This window comes from Diplotaxodon limnothrissa, linkage group LG18 (genome assembly GCF_057381915.1).
Source record: "Diplotaxodon limnothrissa isolate DT_005_m linkage group LG18, D_limnothrissa_male_GT1.1, whole genome shotgun sequence".
Classification (NCBI taxonomy): Eukaryota; Metazoa; Chordata; class Actinopteri; order Cichliformes; family Cichlidae; genus Diplotaxodon; species Diplotaxodon limnothrissa.
Window position 1 is genome coordinate 23616008 of NC_140613.1, and position 17641 is coordinate 23633648.

The 17641-nt window shown below is 40.6% G+C and overlaps 1 protein-coding gene across 1 annotated transcript; it reads left to right on the forward strand.

The window, feature by feature from the left end:
• The first annotated feature begins 116 nt into the window (after positions 1–116).
• LOC146613643 (dipeptidyl peptidase 9-like) lies at positions 117–16634 on the forward strand. The gene is made up of 21 exons (XM_085377891.1): positions 117–234; positions 1538–1621; positions 1766–2004; positions 2211–2323; positions 3761–3934; positions 5259–5430; positions 5675–5785; positions 6399–6527; positions 6630–6695; positions 6808–6904; positions 7127–7304; positions 7402–7561; positions 7700–7779; positions 8451–8603; positions 9251–9386; positions 11273–11418; positions 11592–11738; positions 11835–11987; positions 12423–12565; positions 13241–13352; positions 15864–16634. Exons 2-21 carry the CDS (start codon positions 1566–1568, stop codon positions 15954–15956), a joined length of 2658 nt encoding a protein of 885 aa, XP_085234017.1. The 5' UTR covers positions 117–234; positions 1538–1565; the 3' UTR covers positions 15957–16634.
• Positions 16635–17641: the final 1007 nt, after the last annotated feature.

Below are 17641 nucleotides of genomic sequence, written 5' to 3' on the forward strand. Positions count from 1 at the left end.
CCACAAAGTTCCTGCCGCCGCTGAAACCAGAGCAGCAACAGCGGTGCGGCTGAAAAAAGCACCGGGTTTGTACTCCACCAGTACGAATGTTCCGCCTCTTGAATCTTAGAGCCAGCTGCAATTTGAGTGTGGCCATTCTGGGCCATGGATACAAGCTCTAGCGGTCTCAAAACTGTTTATTGACATCGAGCTAATAAGGTTTGTAAGCCGGGTAAAGAAACAGTGGCCGAATTGGTGAGTGTTGGTTTAAATTTTAACTTCTTTCACAGAGCCTGTTTTTATAGAAAACCAGACACCGCTAGCTTGTGGCAACCTAGCTTCCAGCCCGGTTAACGGCAGCTAGCTTGTTAGCTTCAGAGCGAGAATGACAGAGGGGAACAGTCCTGTCAAAAGGCAGCGAAGGCAAACACGATTTAATAACTGTCTTTTGCTGCCTGTTTTTAAAATCTTTGGGGTTTTGTTGTTCACCTCATGATGTAAGTAACATCGGCTGAGTTTGAAATGTTCGCTCAAATAAATTTGCCGGTGTTTTTTCCCGGCGTGAGTGAGTAGTTGCAAATCAAGAACAAAGATCTATTGTAGGCAAGCTAACCTTAACTGTTACCATCAGCGGCACCGGTATTATTATTATTTTACCATTTCACTCTACTAATTTCCCATCCTTAATATTAAGCCTTTAAACGCTGTCAGGTATCTACCTGACTCAAATGGGCTCTTTCCGTATATTATTTTACAACTGGCACATAGGTCCCTGTAATTTTAACGTGTTTAGTAAGATCGAGGCCACGTTAAGTTAAATTTTAATTGCTAATAGGAGGATTACAAGGACTAGACATACGGTAATAACGTTACAGATGTTCTTCATCCAAGCGAAGATTTACGGTATGGCTATTATACATTCGTACATGACGATTAACAAATTATTGTTGAATTCGCTATTTAGGGCCATCTATACGAATTCTGTGGTACATGCTGGTTGGTGTTTTGATTGCGAGTTTGTTAAACACAGATGTAAGTGGCCTCACCATAATATTAGATTAGTCAACTATAATTACCAAAGGAGTAGCATCAGAAAAGCATCTCGGTTGTTTAGACAGTATCCCCCCACACAGGTGTTTGCGTCATATAATCTCTCACTAAACAGAGATTATAAAGGCAGAAATGTGGGCTATACTATAAATCCTGTATTTCACCTGAAGCTGAGTTGTAGATGTGGCAGCTGCTTTTGTGCTATCATAGACTTGCATATAAAAATCGTTCAGGGGATTTCACATCTTTAGTGGACACTGCAGTATGCAAGTATCCTTTGAAGTCTTAATAAAGGATACATTTTCCCCTCTGTTTGGGGCCCACTTTCTGTATTTGTGTTATGCACTGTGGCTCAATCTAATGGGACAAGAACAGCCTGGTGCAGACAGATTTCTTGACTGTGTCTAGCTTTTGTTATAAAGAATTGATGACCCAAATTCCAAATTTGCTAACTAATTTTATTTACAATTTTTTAACATTACATCTGTACTTCTTCTATTGGTTACAGATCTGACGTCAAACGTGTTAACCAGTGAATGCATAGAGTCAAGAAGGTCAGACTTTGTGACAATAAAGACGGTATCTGGACAAGGTACAGTGTTCATGTAGTCTCTCTGCCTTGGTTAAAAAAAACGGATGAATAATATTTAAACCAGTTCCAATAAATGAATGGCCTTGTGTAGGTGTGCCTTGGTTTCTGCACCACTTATCAGTTCTTTGTAATGTCAACGTGCAGCTGTGTGACTGTGAGCATGACGGCTGTGGACGGCCTTTCGGATAATGCAGAGGTGGTGGAAATGGAGGATGTGCCATCTCAGTTCTTTGTGGAGAAACACTCTTGGGAGGGCCTGCGAGATATTATCCACTGTAGCAGGAAGTACTCAGGCATGATTGCCAACAAGGCTCCCCATGACTTCCAGTTTGTGCAGAAAAATGATGAAAATGGACCCCACTCCCACCGGCTCTACTACCTCGGTAAGCCACACAAAAATGCCCAGTATCAGCTTGTAATTGGTCATTTCTGTCTTTTTCTCAACTGTACTCCTTTCAGTTGACCTCAGTCATGCTTTTCTGCTCAAGGCAGCAGAGGATGATTGCCTCATAATACTAAAACAGTCACGGTGAAATGCCTGTTGTTTCTTGTTGACACTGCCTTTGTTGCTTTTCTTTGCGCTTACCAGGAATGCCTTATGGAAGCAGAGAGAACTCATTACTCTACTCAGAAATCCCCAAGAAGATTCGGAAAGAGGCCCTCTTAGTGTTGTCATGGAAACAGATGCTGGATCACTTTCAGGTGAATTCCCCATCTCTCCTCTCTCCTCTCTGTTTGTGCCACAACCAAACTACCCAGTATGTTGTTATTGAAGTCCAAAATACTATCCAACCACTATGAAGGGATGATGGGGCAGATGAAGGTGGTTTAATCATGTGTTTCTCATTTATTATGTTACATATAAATATATCGATTCATTAAAATCCTGAATCGATTTTTTAATATAAATTTATTTTGCCCGAAAAGCCAGAATCTCAGGTTAAACCTCACAAAATTTCAACAACCACCAAACAGCTAAATCAGTAAATGTGAGCAGGTACACGGATTCTGCACAAAGACGTAAACACAAAGCGCGGACCCGCCGACGCATCAGAATCAGTGAGATGTTGCCTTTCTCACCCGACGGCACGGACACTGTCGGGGCTGAAAGCCGACAGCTCGCTGATTCTGATGCTTCGGCGGGTCCGCGCTTTGTGTTTACGTATTTTTTGCACTAGATTCTGAGCTGCAGGTTTTATCTCTCTTCAACCAAAATTCACTGAACCAGCAGCAAAAGAAGCAGCATATTACGCTTCACATTTGATAAACATCGTCACGGATTCCTTCTTACTTTTGCTGCTTTGCTTCCACCACGATAAAATCACACTTCATGCACAGCTCTCTCTCTCTCTCTCTCTCTCTCTCTCTCTCTCTCTCTCTCTCTCTCTCTCTCTCTCTCTCTCTCTCTCTGTATACTTCAAGAACAGTTTCCCGTCTAAAAATCTGTTTTCTTTATTATTCGCTTGCGCACAATTATACCGTTGTTTACAGCGCTGTCGGCTGCTGTGTTTTTTTCCTTTTACTTACTTCTGTAAAGAAAGCCTCATTTCTGCCGTTCAATAGGCTACTGAACAAATTTAAACTTTTTAAAATTATGCAAAATTGCAAAACGCTTAGCTGTGTCTCTAATAAAACCTCTGTAACTTTCCTCTGCTTCACTTCAGCAGCATCAGGTGTTGTTCATATGTTGATTAATGGTTTTTCCTTCGTTTTTGATCTACTGCAGAATATTTGTATAAAATCCCAGGCCAGGAAAATCACCTTCATGTTTTTCTGTGTTTTATCATCAGCTACTTTGACACAAAGGCATCTGCTGTGATGCTTACACCTTTGATAAAGTCTCGCAAGTGTCAGCTTTCTTTTTATAGATAAATAAATATGGAAATGTACTGATGCATGATCTGAATTATAATATTTTTTACTGTCTGAGGCAAAATTTCCCCGATTCGAATTGATTTGAATCGATTCGGGACCTTGTGAATTGGAATCAAATCGATTCTAGAAATCAGTGACGATACCCAGCCCTAAATTTTTACATATATGTACCGTTGCATATGCACAGGTTTACACAGCAAACCTCTAAAAATCCCTTTGGTAAATTCAAATCTTATCCACATGTTTTCCTGTTGTTGCTCTAAGGCTACGCCGCACCAGGGGGCATATTCTCGAGAGGAGGAGTTGCTGAGAGAGCGTAAACGTTTGGGAGCATTTGGTATTACATCCTATGACTACCATTCCCAGACTGGACTGTTCCTCTTCCAGGCTAGTAATAGCCTATTCTACTGTCAAGACGGTGGCAACAATGGTTTCATCGTGAGTACAGCTGCTCAATTTTTTGCAATTCTTAGATTCTCTTGATTAAAGAATGGATCAGTACAGCTGTGTAAAGACACTGTTATGTTAAATACATTACTTTGGCTCATAAACCTTTAAATACTGTGTATCCGTTCAATTAGAGGGATACCAAGGAATACCTGCAAGGTAGAGATGATCTCTATCTGTGAGTCTCCTGTCAGACTTTCTTCCAGACACACAGTCAGTGAATAGTGTTATTACATAGAATAATGTTATAAGTTATTACATTTCATGTGTTTGTGTGATTAATGGCTAGAGCAGGAATGTTAGACTGACTTTGCGTTGTGGGCCACTTTGTTCTTAAGTGGGCCGTGAAACTGAAACTCCCCTTTCTGTCAGTGTAAAGAAGTGTAACTGCACATTGAATCCCTCCGACATCTTAATATAAGTAATTTCCACAGTACAGCTCAGTTTTTACCCATCAGCTCTAAAAGGCTGATGGGGGTAATGCTATCACCCTGCCTGGTGGACAGACAGGCAAGCAATGGAACACCTGAGTTTGTGAATGCAATAACTCAAAAACAAGGTGACATAGGAGTTTCAAATTGGTGTATCGACTACAAATCTTGGGAGAGTTAACATGTTTTAGATGTCTATCAATAGTAAAAGCTGTAAAACTCGGTTTGGGCCTTGGATTAAGATTCATTTAGATTGTTTGTCAGAGGTGCACTTCAGGTCTTTCTCCCCCTGTGCTTGTGCCTTTTATAATTTTAATGCAGCTTTTTAACCTGCTTGAAGTAACAGGGATTTCCTTAGACCCTTGTACATTACACTGTATTTAAAGAGTTTTTGGAGTGCATGATGCTGCTGCTGAATCTTGATGGGTTTAGCAAGATAAAAAGAATAAACAAACTGGTCGAATAATAGATAAATGAGATTTGTATAAACATACAACAACATCCTCACTGGTAGGAGAAATTGCAATAGCTCGAATGCATTGAGTCACTTTACAAAATCATGAGCTGGTCTGAGTCACTGAAAATAACCACGTGCATCCATATGGGTGGTCTGTACTTGCTGTCATTTACTTGGCTGTGCAGACCAACAATCTCAAGCTGTTATTTGAGCTTCTCTTTACAACTCAACAAGTATTTCAAGTCAGCAGATGTTACAGACGGAGTTAACTTAGTTTACAGAACTCTTTTTGATTGTCCTGATGTCTTTCCTCTAAACTTCCAATTTTTTTTTTTTCATGAATCAGGTTAATGTTTTCATAAGGCTCTCGCTTTGTCCACGTAACATTCAATTTCCTTTTGACTAAGACTGTTTTTGTTGGTTTTAGCAGTCAGCTCCTGTAAAGCCTATGGAGATCAAGACCCAGTGCTCAGGGACCCGTATGGACCCCAAGATCTGCCCCGGAGATCCAGACTTTATAGCCTTTATCAACAACAATGACTTGTGGATAGCCAACATTAAGACAGGCGAGGAAAGGCGACTCACGTACTGCCATAAAGGTCTGAAGACTCAGTTTTTTTTTTATTTAAGCAGTATTTTTATTGAGTGAGCTTTACAAATTTCACACTATTAGTGTGTGTCTTGTTTTGGCACTTCATCTTCCCTGTCTTTTCTCATCCAATTTCACTTTGTAGCGCAGAGAGAAAACAACTTTGAGATCCCACATGTTCAGTTTTGTGTTTAGGCATATGAATATGGCATATGGATTTGAACCCATTTGCTAATTTATTCAATTTCTCCCAGGTTTAGATAATGTTAAGGAGGACCCCAAGTCTGCAGGTGTAGCAACTTTTGTCATACAGGAAGAGTTTGACCGTTTCACTGGCTACTGGTGGAGCCCCACAGCAGTAGAAGGTCAGCCGTATGTCTTTTTCCAATAGTACCAGCTCAGCTCGGCTCGACTCAGTTTTTAGGGTTTTCCATTAGGTGGTAGTACCTGGTACCAGGTACTTTTTAGTACCCGCTTGGCCAGGATTCCAAGTGACCTGAGATCTGATCCAAAAAATGTGATGTCATCAGACTGCATGTGGCCGATTGTCAGTCAGTGGCGTCACTCGATGAGTCATGAGAGTGTCTCCTTCACAAAAATCGAAGCTGCCATTTTTTAAACCTGGCAATGAGAAAAAACATTGTGGTCCCCGAGCCTGACAAAAAGCCATACACTGAGCAGCGGGTGTACCATCACCTCGATGCCCTCTATTGTTATGGTGTTCGTGTTGCATACAAATAATGTCGCTGAACTTTCAGCTGCACTGCTATAACGACCCCACGTACATTAGGTGGCACTCAATTGTAATGGAAAACTTCCGAAACTGAGTTGAATCGAGCTGCGTTGAGTTGAGCCGAGTAGGTTCTCGGCTCAATGGCTCTTACTAACAAAAGCAATTCTTAAGGAACAATTCTTGCAGCCCATGTTATAGGTTCTGTTTCTTTGGATAAATTGCGTTAATTGTTTTTCTCCCGTCAGACCCTAATGGAGGTAAAACAGTGTACCTTCTGTATGAAGAGGTGGATGAAACAGAGGTAGAAATTATTCATGTTCCATCTCCGGCACTTGAGGAGCGGAAAGCAGACGCATACAGATATCCTCGCACAGGTCAGTGCAGGTTTGCACAATGTATGCACAAGGATTTAGAGTAGTGAAAACATACGCACACATTTCTACAACTTGTATTTTTTTCTAATCTCTTATTTACAGGTAGCAAAAATCCCCAGTCTACACTTAAACTGGCAGAGATCAAGACAGATCATCAAGGAAGAGCAAGTGTCTCACTTCCTTTTCTTCACTTTTTTTCTACGTGCTTTAGCATCTTCATTCTTTAGCATGATCTTTATCTCACGTGTGCGTATGCATGTGTATGTGTATTTACAGATAGTGAGCACACACGACAAAGAACTGGTCGCCCCCTTTAACTCCTTGTTTCCTGGGACAGAATACATCGCCAGAGTAGGATGGACGAGTGACGGCAAATAGTGAGTGTTGCAAAATTCTGCCACTCTCAGAATAAACCAGCATAAGAAACTATCTGATTGAGAACCTTTTAAAATTGTAGCTTCAGTTTGGGAGCTATGGACGTACACAACAGTCTCGTTAGTTTTTACAGAAGTTGTACTGGAGGGAACTATTTTTCATTCACGATTGCTCATCATTCCATACAAATCAGTCTTTTGATCGTTGTCTGCTCTCTGTTGTAGTGGTTGGGCAGTGCTGTTAGACCGCAGTCAGAGGAAACTGCAACTTGTTCTGCTGCCACCCGCCCTCTTCATCCCAGTGACAGATGATCCAGCTCTAAGACAGGAGAGTCTGGAGGCTGTGCCCACTAACACGCAGCCATACATAATCTATGAAGAAACCACTGACGTCTGGATAAATGTAAATGTTTTCTCACAGCTCTCTATGGTTACCTTTAAAATAAACTGATTAAGTACATTTATAAATTCTAATTATGACGCTTTCTTTCTTTCTGCAGGTTCACGATATATTCTATCCCTTTATTCAAACGACAGAAGATGAGTTTACTTTCATTTGGGTAAATGAGTCTAAAACAGGTTTCAGCCATCTGTATAAAATCACATCCCAGTTACAACCAGGCTGCTACCGTTGGATAGAGGAATACCAGCACCTAGAGGGTACGAAACTAGGAGATGCCTCTGCATTGATTTGAAATGAAATAATCAGATTTTTTAGGCTGATACTACTTTTGTCTTTAGACTCAGCTGTTAGCGTTTACATTATAGAATGTTGATTTTTACTTTTTTGTCCTCCAGGAGACTTTAAATGTGCAATCAAAGAAGAGGTTACATTGACCTGTGGGGAATGGGAAGTGTTGGCAAGACATGGCTCCAAGGTGAGTGCCAAATACAAAAGAAAAAAAATCACACTTATGAGAGATACAGGTGAACTCAGTAAGAAAATATTTGGGCAGTTCTCAATTTTAATCTCAAGTAATGATCATGAATTTGGAGTGTTGATTCTAAATCCTAATTTTAGGGTGTTTATAAAAAGACTGGTGCTGCAGTGTCTGAAGTTGACAACAGATCCACATCAACTGACATTTGGTATTTCCCTGGAGATTTTCTGTCAGGCTTCTGCTGCAGTCAATTTCAACTTTTGCTTGTTTCAGGCATTTTTTTGTTTTCAGTCTGGGTAAAACAGATGGACAGAAAATGTCTAAACATGTTGACATGCAAACACCGTCAAATGCTACTGAAGCTGAAAGATGACAAGTTAACCTGATGCTACCTTTAAAAAAATCACTAGAACACTCAAATATACATGTTTGTTTGAAATGTACATTTTACTGTATTTTCTGTATTTTGTATTCTGGAGTTCAGCACCAATGCTGACTAGGTGTCAGCTTTTCTAAACTATTTAATATATTACTTGAAACAAAGATTTTCCACTGGCTTTATTTAGGTTTGTCATGGACTACTTTATGGCATCTGAAATTGCTGTATTTTTGCTGAGAGCTGCTGTTTTCATTCACCTTCAAATGCTCTCTAATGTTTCCTTTGCTAGATCTGGGTCAATGAGGCAACAAAGTTGGTGTATTTCCAGGGCACCAGAGACACTCCTCTGGAGCATCATCTTTACGTGGTCAGCTATGAGTCACCTGGAGATGTGGTCAGACTAACTAAGCCTGGCTTCTCTCATAGCTGCTCTGTTAGTCAGGTACTATCATTTATTTGTGCACGTACCTGTTTGCTTAACTCTGTGTGCAAATTTCAGTAATCCAGCTGTTTATCCACCTGTTTTTTTTAACATGTTGCTCAACAGTTGAGTTGCTTTAACATATTTTACTGTTTTGAGTAGTTCTGGTGGGAACAAATACTTCAGTCAGTGCCAGAATTACATTTCAAATATATGAAAAATAAATAAATAAATAAATATAAGTGTTGTTGTCTTACACCTGGGGAAACAAGACCAGTCCAGATTAAGTACAGCTAATAGAGGATATAGAGAAGGTTTAAGTAAAGAGAGAAACTGCCTGCTTAAGAGCAGTGAGAAATAAAGCACTGGCTTGAAGGAAGCGTTTAACCTTCTCCAGGCAGGCAGTTACGACCTAACATCCTGATTACCCCACATACATATTTTATGAGGTTTTTTTACTCAGAAGTACCACTGCAGGACTTGGTTGTGCATTAGCAACAAAAAACTTAATTCGGGCCTGAGAGGGTTAAAGAGAGTGTTGACAGCATACTTGATAGTGTCTCATGTCGGGCTTTGTTGTAGTTAGTGATACAACTTTGCATCCCTCTTGCCTTTTATTTCCTTCCTCTTCTTTATAAGGCATCTCTTTCTCTTCTCTCTTCTTGCAGAACTTTGACTTTTTTGTCAGCCACTACAGCAACGTGAGTACTCCTCCCTGTGTTCACGTCTACAAGCTGACTGGCTCAGAAGGTGACCCGCTGCACATGGTTCCTGAGTTCTGGGCCAGCATGATGGAATCGCCAGGTAAACAGAGCCTGATGTAAAAAAGACCATGTAACATCGCTCGTACTAAAGACGGAGAGGCACTGCTTGTCAGCAGTGTGTACACTGAGATAGTATCCAAGAGCAACTGCATTCCTCTGTCTATAAGTGGTTAGTTCCAACGAAAAGTACTTGTTTGACGTTTTGTCAAACTAAAGGAAAAGTCAGCCAAGAGTCATTGTTTTAAAATCTCTCAAAGGATTTGATAAATTTGGTTTTCACATGGTAAATGTTTTGTTCCCTTTTTTTTAAAACCTCTCTTGCAGTTAAAAAATTACAAGTCTGGCATTAAACAAAACAAAGCCTCTCTGTGTCAGTATAGTTTTGTGCAGAGGATAGTCTGTCCAAGTGTGAGTGTTCATATCAGGAGACGATCCTAAACATCATCACATTTCTTCTGTTTCTGGGAGCTTTGGAACTCCTGAAATTTAAGGCTTAAAGTTTATTAACCTCTTTAATTCAAACTACTTATCATGGACCAAACCATCACAATGGATTGTCTGTGAAGGTTCTCAGTCATCCAGGTCATCGTAGTCAAAGGAGCTTGCAAAGAAAAGCGTCTGGACTTCTTTAAGTTGCTTGAAGACATTTCACCTCTCATCCGGGAAGCTTCTTCAGTGTCCCTTTTGTCCCTTTTGTCCCTCTGTGGGGGGTCACTCCCACTAGGTTTATATCTGGGACTCTCCACCATTTGACCTTAGAACTGAAGCTTCTCGGATGAGAGGTGAAACGTCTTCAAGCAAGTCAAAGGAGCTTGCAAAGAAAAGCGTCTGGACTTCTTTAAGTTGCTTCACCTCTCATCCGGATGAGAGGTGAAACGTCTTCAAGCAACTTAAAGAAGTCCAGACGCTTTTCTTTGCAAGCTCCTTAATCACAATGGATTGAAAATTGCTCTATATAAATTTTTTTAGCACTACACCTTTAGTTAATGTAGTTTTCATTATATGGGTGTCAGCTTGAACAGTTTGTGCTTTGTTGGAAGAGTAGGAATTGAAGCAGAAGTCTTGATTTAGACTTTTGCAGGGAATTTTTGCAGACGGTGTAAACTATCTAGTGGCCGACATCGTTGCTAGCATTTATGCTTGTGCAGGTGCATTATGTGTAATTACCTTGTGGCCGTATCTTGGTGTTTTATGTGTGGCACCAGACGATAGACAGCATTTTATTTGTTTGTTTGTTGGTTTTGTTTTTTTCTGCCTTCATGTCCATTCCGATAAATTCTGCAATTTCCCACCTGAAATTTACTGACATTAGAGAGTCCTTACATTGATGTTAGAATTATGTTTCCTTGTATTTAGCCACTTAGAGAATAACAATCAATATACTAACTCAAAGTAGCCGAACATGCACAATGCACGAACAAGCAAATCACAGTCGATGCAATCTGTAGTTAAATTTCTAGAGAGGGGTGGTTGAGGTGAAGATTTCCCACTAAAACATAAATCCCTGTTAACCGCCACCCCATTGCAGGAGCTTCTACAGAGTTGCTTGTCATGATTGTGCTGTTAGCTGAAACAATGTTTTGAAGCTGTAAAAATCTGGCTGAGGGAATGAAAAATAAACCTGCAGCAGAGTCCAGCTGTGGAATATAGTACAGGTTCAAGAGTATCAGTAACCTTAAACACTAAAACGTTTCATTTTTTTATTCCCAAACAATCATTTAGTTCTGTAAAATGTTTTAGAGTGCTGAGGTTTTTTTCTGCTGTAACATTTGTTGACAAAGGGTTCTCAGGCATGCTGTATGAAGCACTTTGAGTAGAAAAGCTTTATATAAGAGAACCAGTCATTTCACAATTTACTTTTTTTTTATTACATAAAACGTTGTTTGCGTATGCCTAACCTGGTGACTGCTTGTTGATGTCATCCAGGTTGTCCGGGAGATTACAATCCACCTGAGATTTTCGACTTTCCGGGGAAGTCAGGCTTCCAGCTTTATGGGATGGTATACAAGCCTCACAACCTGCAGTCTGGGCGGAAACACCCCACTGTTCTCTTTGTCTACGGAGGCCCACAGGTTTGTAGCTGCATCTTATCCATCTTACTTCTAACTGTGTAATCATACGGCTTTGTTACATAAGATTTAATCATTGCTGCCTTCCCTTTGTGGCTAATAAATGCTGCTCTGAAAGTCTATTACTGTGTAAACAAAATGTTTCTAAGAATGTGATTATGTCTTTGTATATGTAGGTGCAGTTGGTTAACAACTCTTTTAAGGGCATGAAATACCTCCGCCTGAACACACTGGCTTCTCTCGGCTATGCTGTGGTTGTCATTGATGGGAGGGGTTCTTGTCAGAGGGGCCTTGAATTTGAAGGAGCACTGAAAAACAAAATGGTAAAGTTTGACACATACAAATAATAATCCAGTATCATTAAAGAAATCGATGTGATGTCAAAGCTCCAGCCGAAATAACTCTGTTTGCCTCTCCAGGGTCAAGTAGAGATTGAAGACCAGGTGGAGGGGCTGCAGTATGTAGCAGAGAAGTTTAACTTTGTGGACCTGAGCCGTGTTGCCATCCATGGCTGGTCCTATGGAGGTTTCCTTTCTCTCATGGGCCTCATCCAGCGACCCAATGTCTTTAAGGTTGGACTACCTGTTTACCCTCAAGCTGTCGTTTATTGTTAAAACCATATTAAACTTTTACCTATAGCCCAAAACATGCAGGCATTTGTTATTTAATGCAATATAAAGTGGAGAAATCATTTCTTAATTCTCCGTTTCCTTATTGCTCATAACCTCATTTGTGATGCAGTTGCCAGTTGCATCCACATGGTGTCTGTCTTGGAGTGTGTTAGCCATTAGTCATTATTAAGTAGAGATGTCTGCAGATACATCAAGATTTTTCTTGTGACATGCGTGCATATCAGATGTAAAACAATGACATCAGAATATACCATTAATAATCGTATTATAACACACACAGTAAGCCTAAACAATTACTCTCCTGCAAAGTGACTTCTTTCCAGATTAAGATGAATTCTTTTTCTTTTAATGTTATTTCTTTTCCATCCCTGACAGCTGGCTATTGCAGGTGCCCCAGTGACTGTGTGGATGGCCTATGACACAGGCTACACAGAGCGCTACATGGATGTGCCTGAGAACAACCAACAGGGCTACGAGGAGGGATCTGTGGCGCTGCATGTGGACAAGCTCCCTAGCGAGTCAGTACACACACACTCTTATTTAAGTTAACAAGAAAGAAAAATGTTTTTAAAATCAAAACGCACATTCTCTGCAGTTTCTCATATTGTCTCTGTATTTTAATAACGATTGTAGGATCTTTAATGTTATATTTTGGTTAAATGTGCTTCACATTTGGTCAGTCCGATTCCTGTGTGCAACTGACATTTCAAACACTTCTTAAAAAAATCAGTCTCATTCTTATGAAACACCTTTAAATGTGACTCTTAAAACATTTAAACTCTTGAACTCGTGCTTGTGCATGCCACACCTTGCCTCTATGTCCTTGGGCTACTTGGATCATTTTCATTAGCTGAGGAACGTTGAGTTATTGATGTTTCAGTAGCAGGGTCTTCCTTTAAGTCAAAAGCTGTGGATTATTATTATTATTATTATTTTTTGTATGTAAAATAAGTTCTGCAAACATTAAGATTGCATCCTGACGGAACCTCACTATTTAGGGTTCTAGCGATGACCTTAAAAACGTGATACTGAAAGAGAGAGTAAAAGATTTTTTACAACTGCATTTGTGTAATCATTCTGTAAATCTCTTTGTGCCACTTAAAACATTTGTAATGTTGGGAACATGTTTTTACTGTTCTCAGAACACGTATTCATTGCAGTTTAACTAATCACATCGTAACTCTCTTCTTCAGGCCCAACCGTTTGCTTATTCTCCACGGCTTTCTGGATGAGAATGTACACTTTTTCCACACCAATTTTCTAGTGTCACAGATAATCCGGGCTGGAAAGCCCTACCAGCTTCAGGTTTGTTTCATATCTTAAGAGCATAATACATGTGTGTGTGTATGTTTATGTTGTTCCAGCATTATCACAATCATGTTGTCCAGGATCAATGCTGCAGTTGATCACTTATGTTGGTTTGTTAGTGATAGTGAGTGATCGAACAACATCACTGGTCAGATGCAGGGCTGATCCTGGACCAACATTATTATTATGATAATATAGCCTATATGGTGATAATATAACATCACCAGCACTTGGATATCAGATCATGCTTCCAGAAACATAGAAGAAAGTGCACTTTTACTGCTAAGGGCCATCTTAGTTTTCACAGGATTTTCGCTTGTATCACTTATTTATAGTTCAATAAATTAACTTCAGTTAACATAATACAGTAGTTGGATTATATATTAGGATTAGGATTGTTGTTTTGAATTTTGAACCTTTAGTGTCAGTGGGCAGCTATTTCCATAATGACAGCCTCAATGCTGTGACACTTTGCATCGACAGCGTTCAGTGCGATCATGCAAAGCAGCTTCTTTTTCCTGCTGCGCTTTCAGTGCTTTCATTTGGAAATACAAGTTAACTCTTGAACCACTTCTCTGTCACCAACCAATCAAAATCAAGAAGTGTTGAGCTTCACAGTGTCAACTTCAACACGGGTAAAGGTTAAACGGCGCTTGTTTGTCCCTCATGGCCCAGTTATATATGGATAAGGGAGATGGTTTGTGTAACCTAGCAACAGCAGGTGCTAGGCTACAAAAACAACCTTTGTAAAGAAGGTCATGAGTGGCTTCAAAGGCAAAAAAGATATTTTCTAGATTAGATATGATTGGTTACAGTGGGGCAAAAAAGTATTTAGTCAGCCACCGATTGTGCAAGTTCACCCACCTAAAATGATGACAGAGGTCAGTAATTTGCACCAGAGGTACACTTCAACTGTGAGAGACAGAATGTGAAAAAAAAATCCATGAATCCACATGGTAGGATTTGTAAAGAATTTATTCGTAAATCAGGGTGGAAAATAAGTATTTGGTCAATAACAAAAATACAACTCAATACTTTGTAACATACCCTTTGTTGGCAATAACAGAGGTCAAACGTTTACTATAGGTCTTTACCAGGTTTGCACACACAGTAGCTGGTATTTTGGCCCATTCCTCCATGCAGATCTTCTCGAGAGCAGTGATGTTTTGGGGCTGTCGCCGAGCAACACGGACTTTCAACTCCCGCCACAGATTTTCTATGGGGTTGAGGTCTGGAGACTGGCTAGGCCACTCCAGGACTTTCAAATGCTTCTTACGGAGCCACTCCTTTGTTGCCCGGGCGGTGTGTTTTGGATCATTGTCATGTTGGAAGACCCAGCCTCGTTTCATCTTCAAAGTTCTCACTGATGGAAGGAGGTTTTGGCTCAAAATCTCACGATACATGGCCCCATTCATTCTGTCCTTAACACGGATCAGTCGTCCTGTCCTCTTGGCAGAAAAACAGCCCCATAGCATGATGTTTCCACCCCCATGCTTCACAGTAGGTATGGTGTTCTTGGGATGCAACTCAGTATTCTTCTTCCTCCAAACACGACGAGTTGAGTTTATACCAAAAAGTTCTACTTTGGTTTCATCTGACCACATGACATTCTCCCAATCCTCTGCTGTATCATCCATGTGCTCTCTGGCAAACTTCAGACGGGCCTGGACATGCACTGGCTTCAGCAGCGGAACACGTCTGGCACTGCGGGATTTGATTCCCTGCCGTTGTAGTGTGTTACTGATGGTGACCTTTGTTACTTTGGTCCCAGCTCTCTGCAGGTCATTCACCAGGTCCCCCCGTGTGGTTCTGGGATCTTTGCTCACCGTTCTCATGATCATTTTGACCCCACGGGATGAGATCTTGCGTGGAGCCCCAGATCGAGGGAGATTATCAGTGGTCTTGTACGTCTTCCATTTTCTGATGATTGCTCCCACAGTTGATTTTTTTCACACCAAGCTGCTTGCCTATTGTAGATTCACTCTTCCCAGTCTGGTGCAGGTCTACAATACTTTTCCTGGTGTCCTTCGAAAGCTCTTTGGTCTTGGCCATGGCGGAGTTTGGAGTCTGACTGTTTGAGGCTGTGGACAGGTGTCTTTTATACAGATGATGAGTTCAAACAGGTGCCATTCATACAGGTAACGAGTGGGGGACAGAAAAGCTTCTTACAGAAGACGTTACAGGTCTGTGAGAGCCAGAGATTTTCCTTGTTTGAGGTGACCAAATACTTATTTTCCACCCTAATTTACGAATAAATTCTTTACAAATCCTACCATGTGAATTCATGGATTTTTTTTTTTTTTTTTTCTCACATTCTGTCTCTCACAGTTGAAGTGTACTTCTGGTGCAAATTACTGACCTCTGTCATCATTTTAAGTGGGGGAACTTGCACAATCGGTGGCTGACTAAATACTTTTTTGCCCCACTGTACACACACAAAGAGCATGTGTATTAATTTATAAATTAATTTGCTGATGTTGGTTGATTGCTCTGTTTTCATTTTTAAAGGTCTACCCCAACGAGCGGCACAGTATCCGCTGCCCTGAGTCTGGAGAGCACTACGAGATAATGCTGCTGCACTTTCTACAACAATACCTCTAAAATCAGACAACAGGGGACAAGTGAAGTCAAATTCCCCTCTTCCTTCTTTTACCCCTCCCAACTGTCCGCCCACCTGTATTCTCCATGACCTCCCCACCCCAGCCCATTTCTAACTGTTTACCCTGTCAGCAAGAAACACATCAGACACCCAGCAGCCACCAGCTCCTTTCCTCCCAACCAACTATTCGTCTCACTTCTGCATTACATTTCCTCCTTTCTGTCTTCTTCTGTTACTCAATTGCTCTCCCAGTCTTCTTCACGCCCCCTTCACCCCCATGTACAGTCTGGAGAAAGGTTTACGTGCACGACATGTGGTGTCCCACCCAGAAAGCCGAACAAAGACTTGTGAAGAAATGTTTGCAGGCTGTGTCAGTCTGACTCATTGCTCACTCACATCTTCATTTCTACAGCCACGATGGTTTCTGCCAAACGTTATCAAATTGTTTTCCCGCCCCCCCAAGCCTGTTTTGTTTACTCCAGTCAGAGGTAGAAGCGGTGGTTACAGTTCACAGATATGACATGGAAATGTGTCCGCGCATTTGCAGACGTAAACCTTTACAGTATACATGCATATGTAAAATACAGTTCATCTCATACATAAGCACAGACACTCACACCCACCCTCACAATAGCCATACATACTGTGGGTCTGTACCTCGGAGTTGGTGTAATAATCAAGAAAGGAAGAAAATCAAGGCTCTTCCTCTGTCTGTGTTTTTAGCGTTTGTTGTTTAAAATGAAATATTTTTATGGATTTTTATTCTTTTTTTTTTTTTTTCATGAGTGCTGATGGAAGGCACTCATTGATGTTTTTGCGCCGTCTTACCCCGTCATATTACATTGCTCGAGATGTCTGCTTGCCTTCTTAACACATAATTTATATTTGCCAAAGTACCTCTTGACTCTTGATCATGCTGGTATTTCCCTTTTTTACTGCAATAAAGACAACAAGAGGGTGAGCACTGGAGTCTTACAACAGCTTTGTACCACCGAAATACAATTTGTACATGATAATGAATAAATGTATGAATCAATCACAAGCTTTCTTCTGGTGCAGTCTTATTGTTTTTCTACCTGTGAAGGGTTATATGTCTTGTTGTACTTCATATTTTCTGGGATTAAAAGGTTTTTTAAAATTATTATTTTAAATGTCAAGTGTGGCTTAAAGCCTCAATTAGACCCCCCGGCTCCTGTGTTCCTCTTCACATCAGACCTGCACCTGACTTAAAGAAATCCACCTCAGCTACAAGAAGAGGGCTTTGAAGCTCCCCAAACATGTGGCAGCTGATGCTGTGGTAACCTTTAGATGTATTGAGTGATGCTTCATATTGATTTGGGAGCACCGCAGAGACTTAACTGGATTCCACTGCCCTTAAAATCACTTCAATAAACAAGCAGGCCTTTGGAGAAGAAGGAAATGGCAATATTTGATCCTTTGCTTGTTATTGCAAGCCTCTAATCAGCCATGTCTTATGTGATGGACCGTGCAGTGAAGGAAACTTAGGCACAGGTTAAAGTCCAAAAAATGATTTTTTATTTAACCCAAAAAACATAATTGGTTAACTCATGCAAAAAGAATCAAAATCTTGGGCCCATAAAAGAGGTCAAACTAACAAAACTCTACTCAAAGTTGACAACACAACTGATAACTCAAACAAACTGACCTAACTTAACGAGACAAAGGG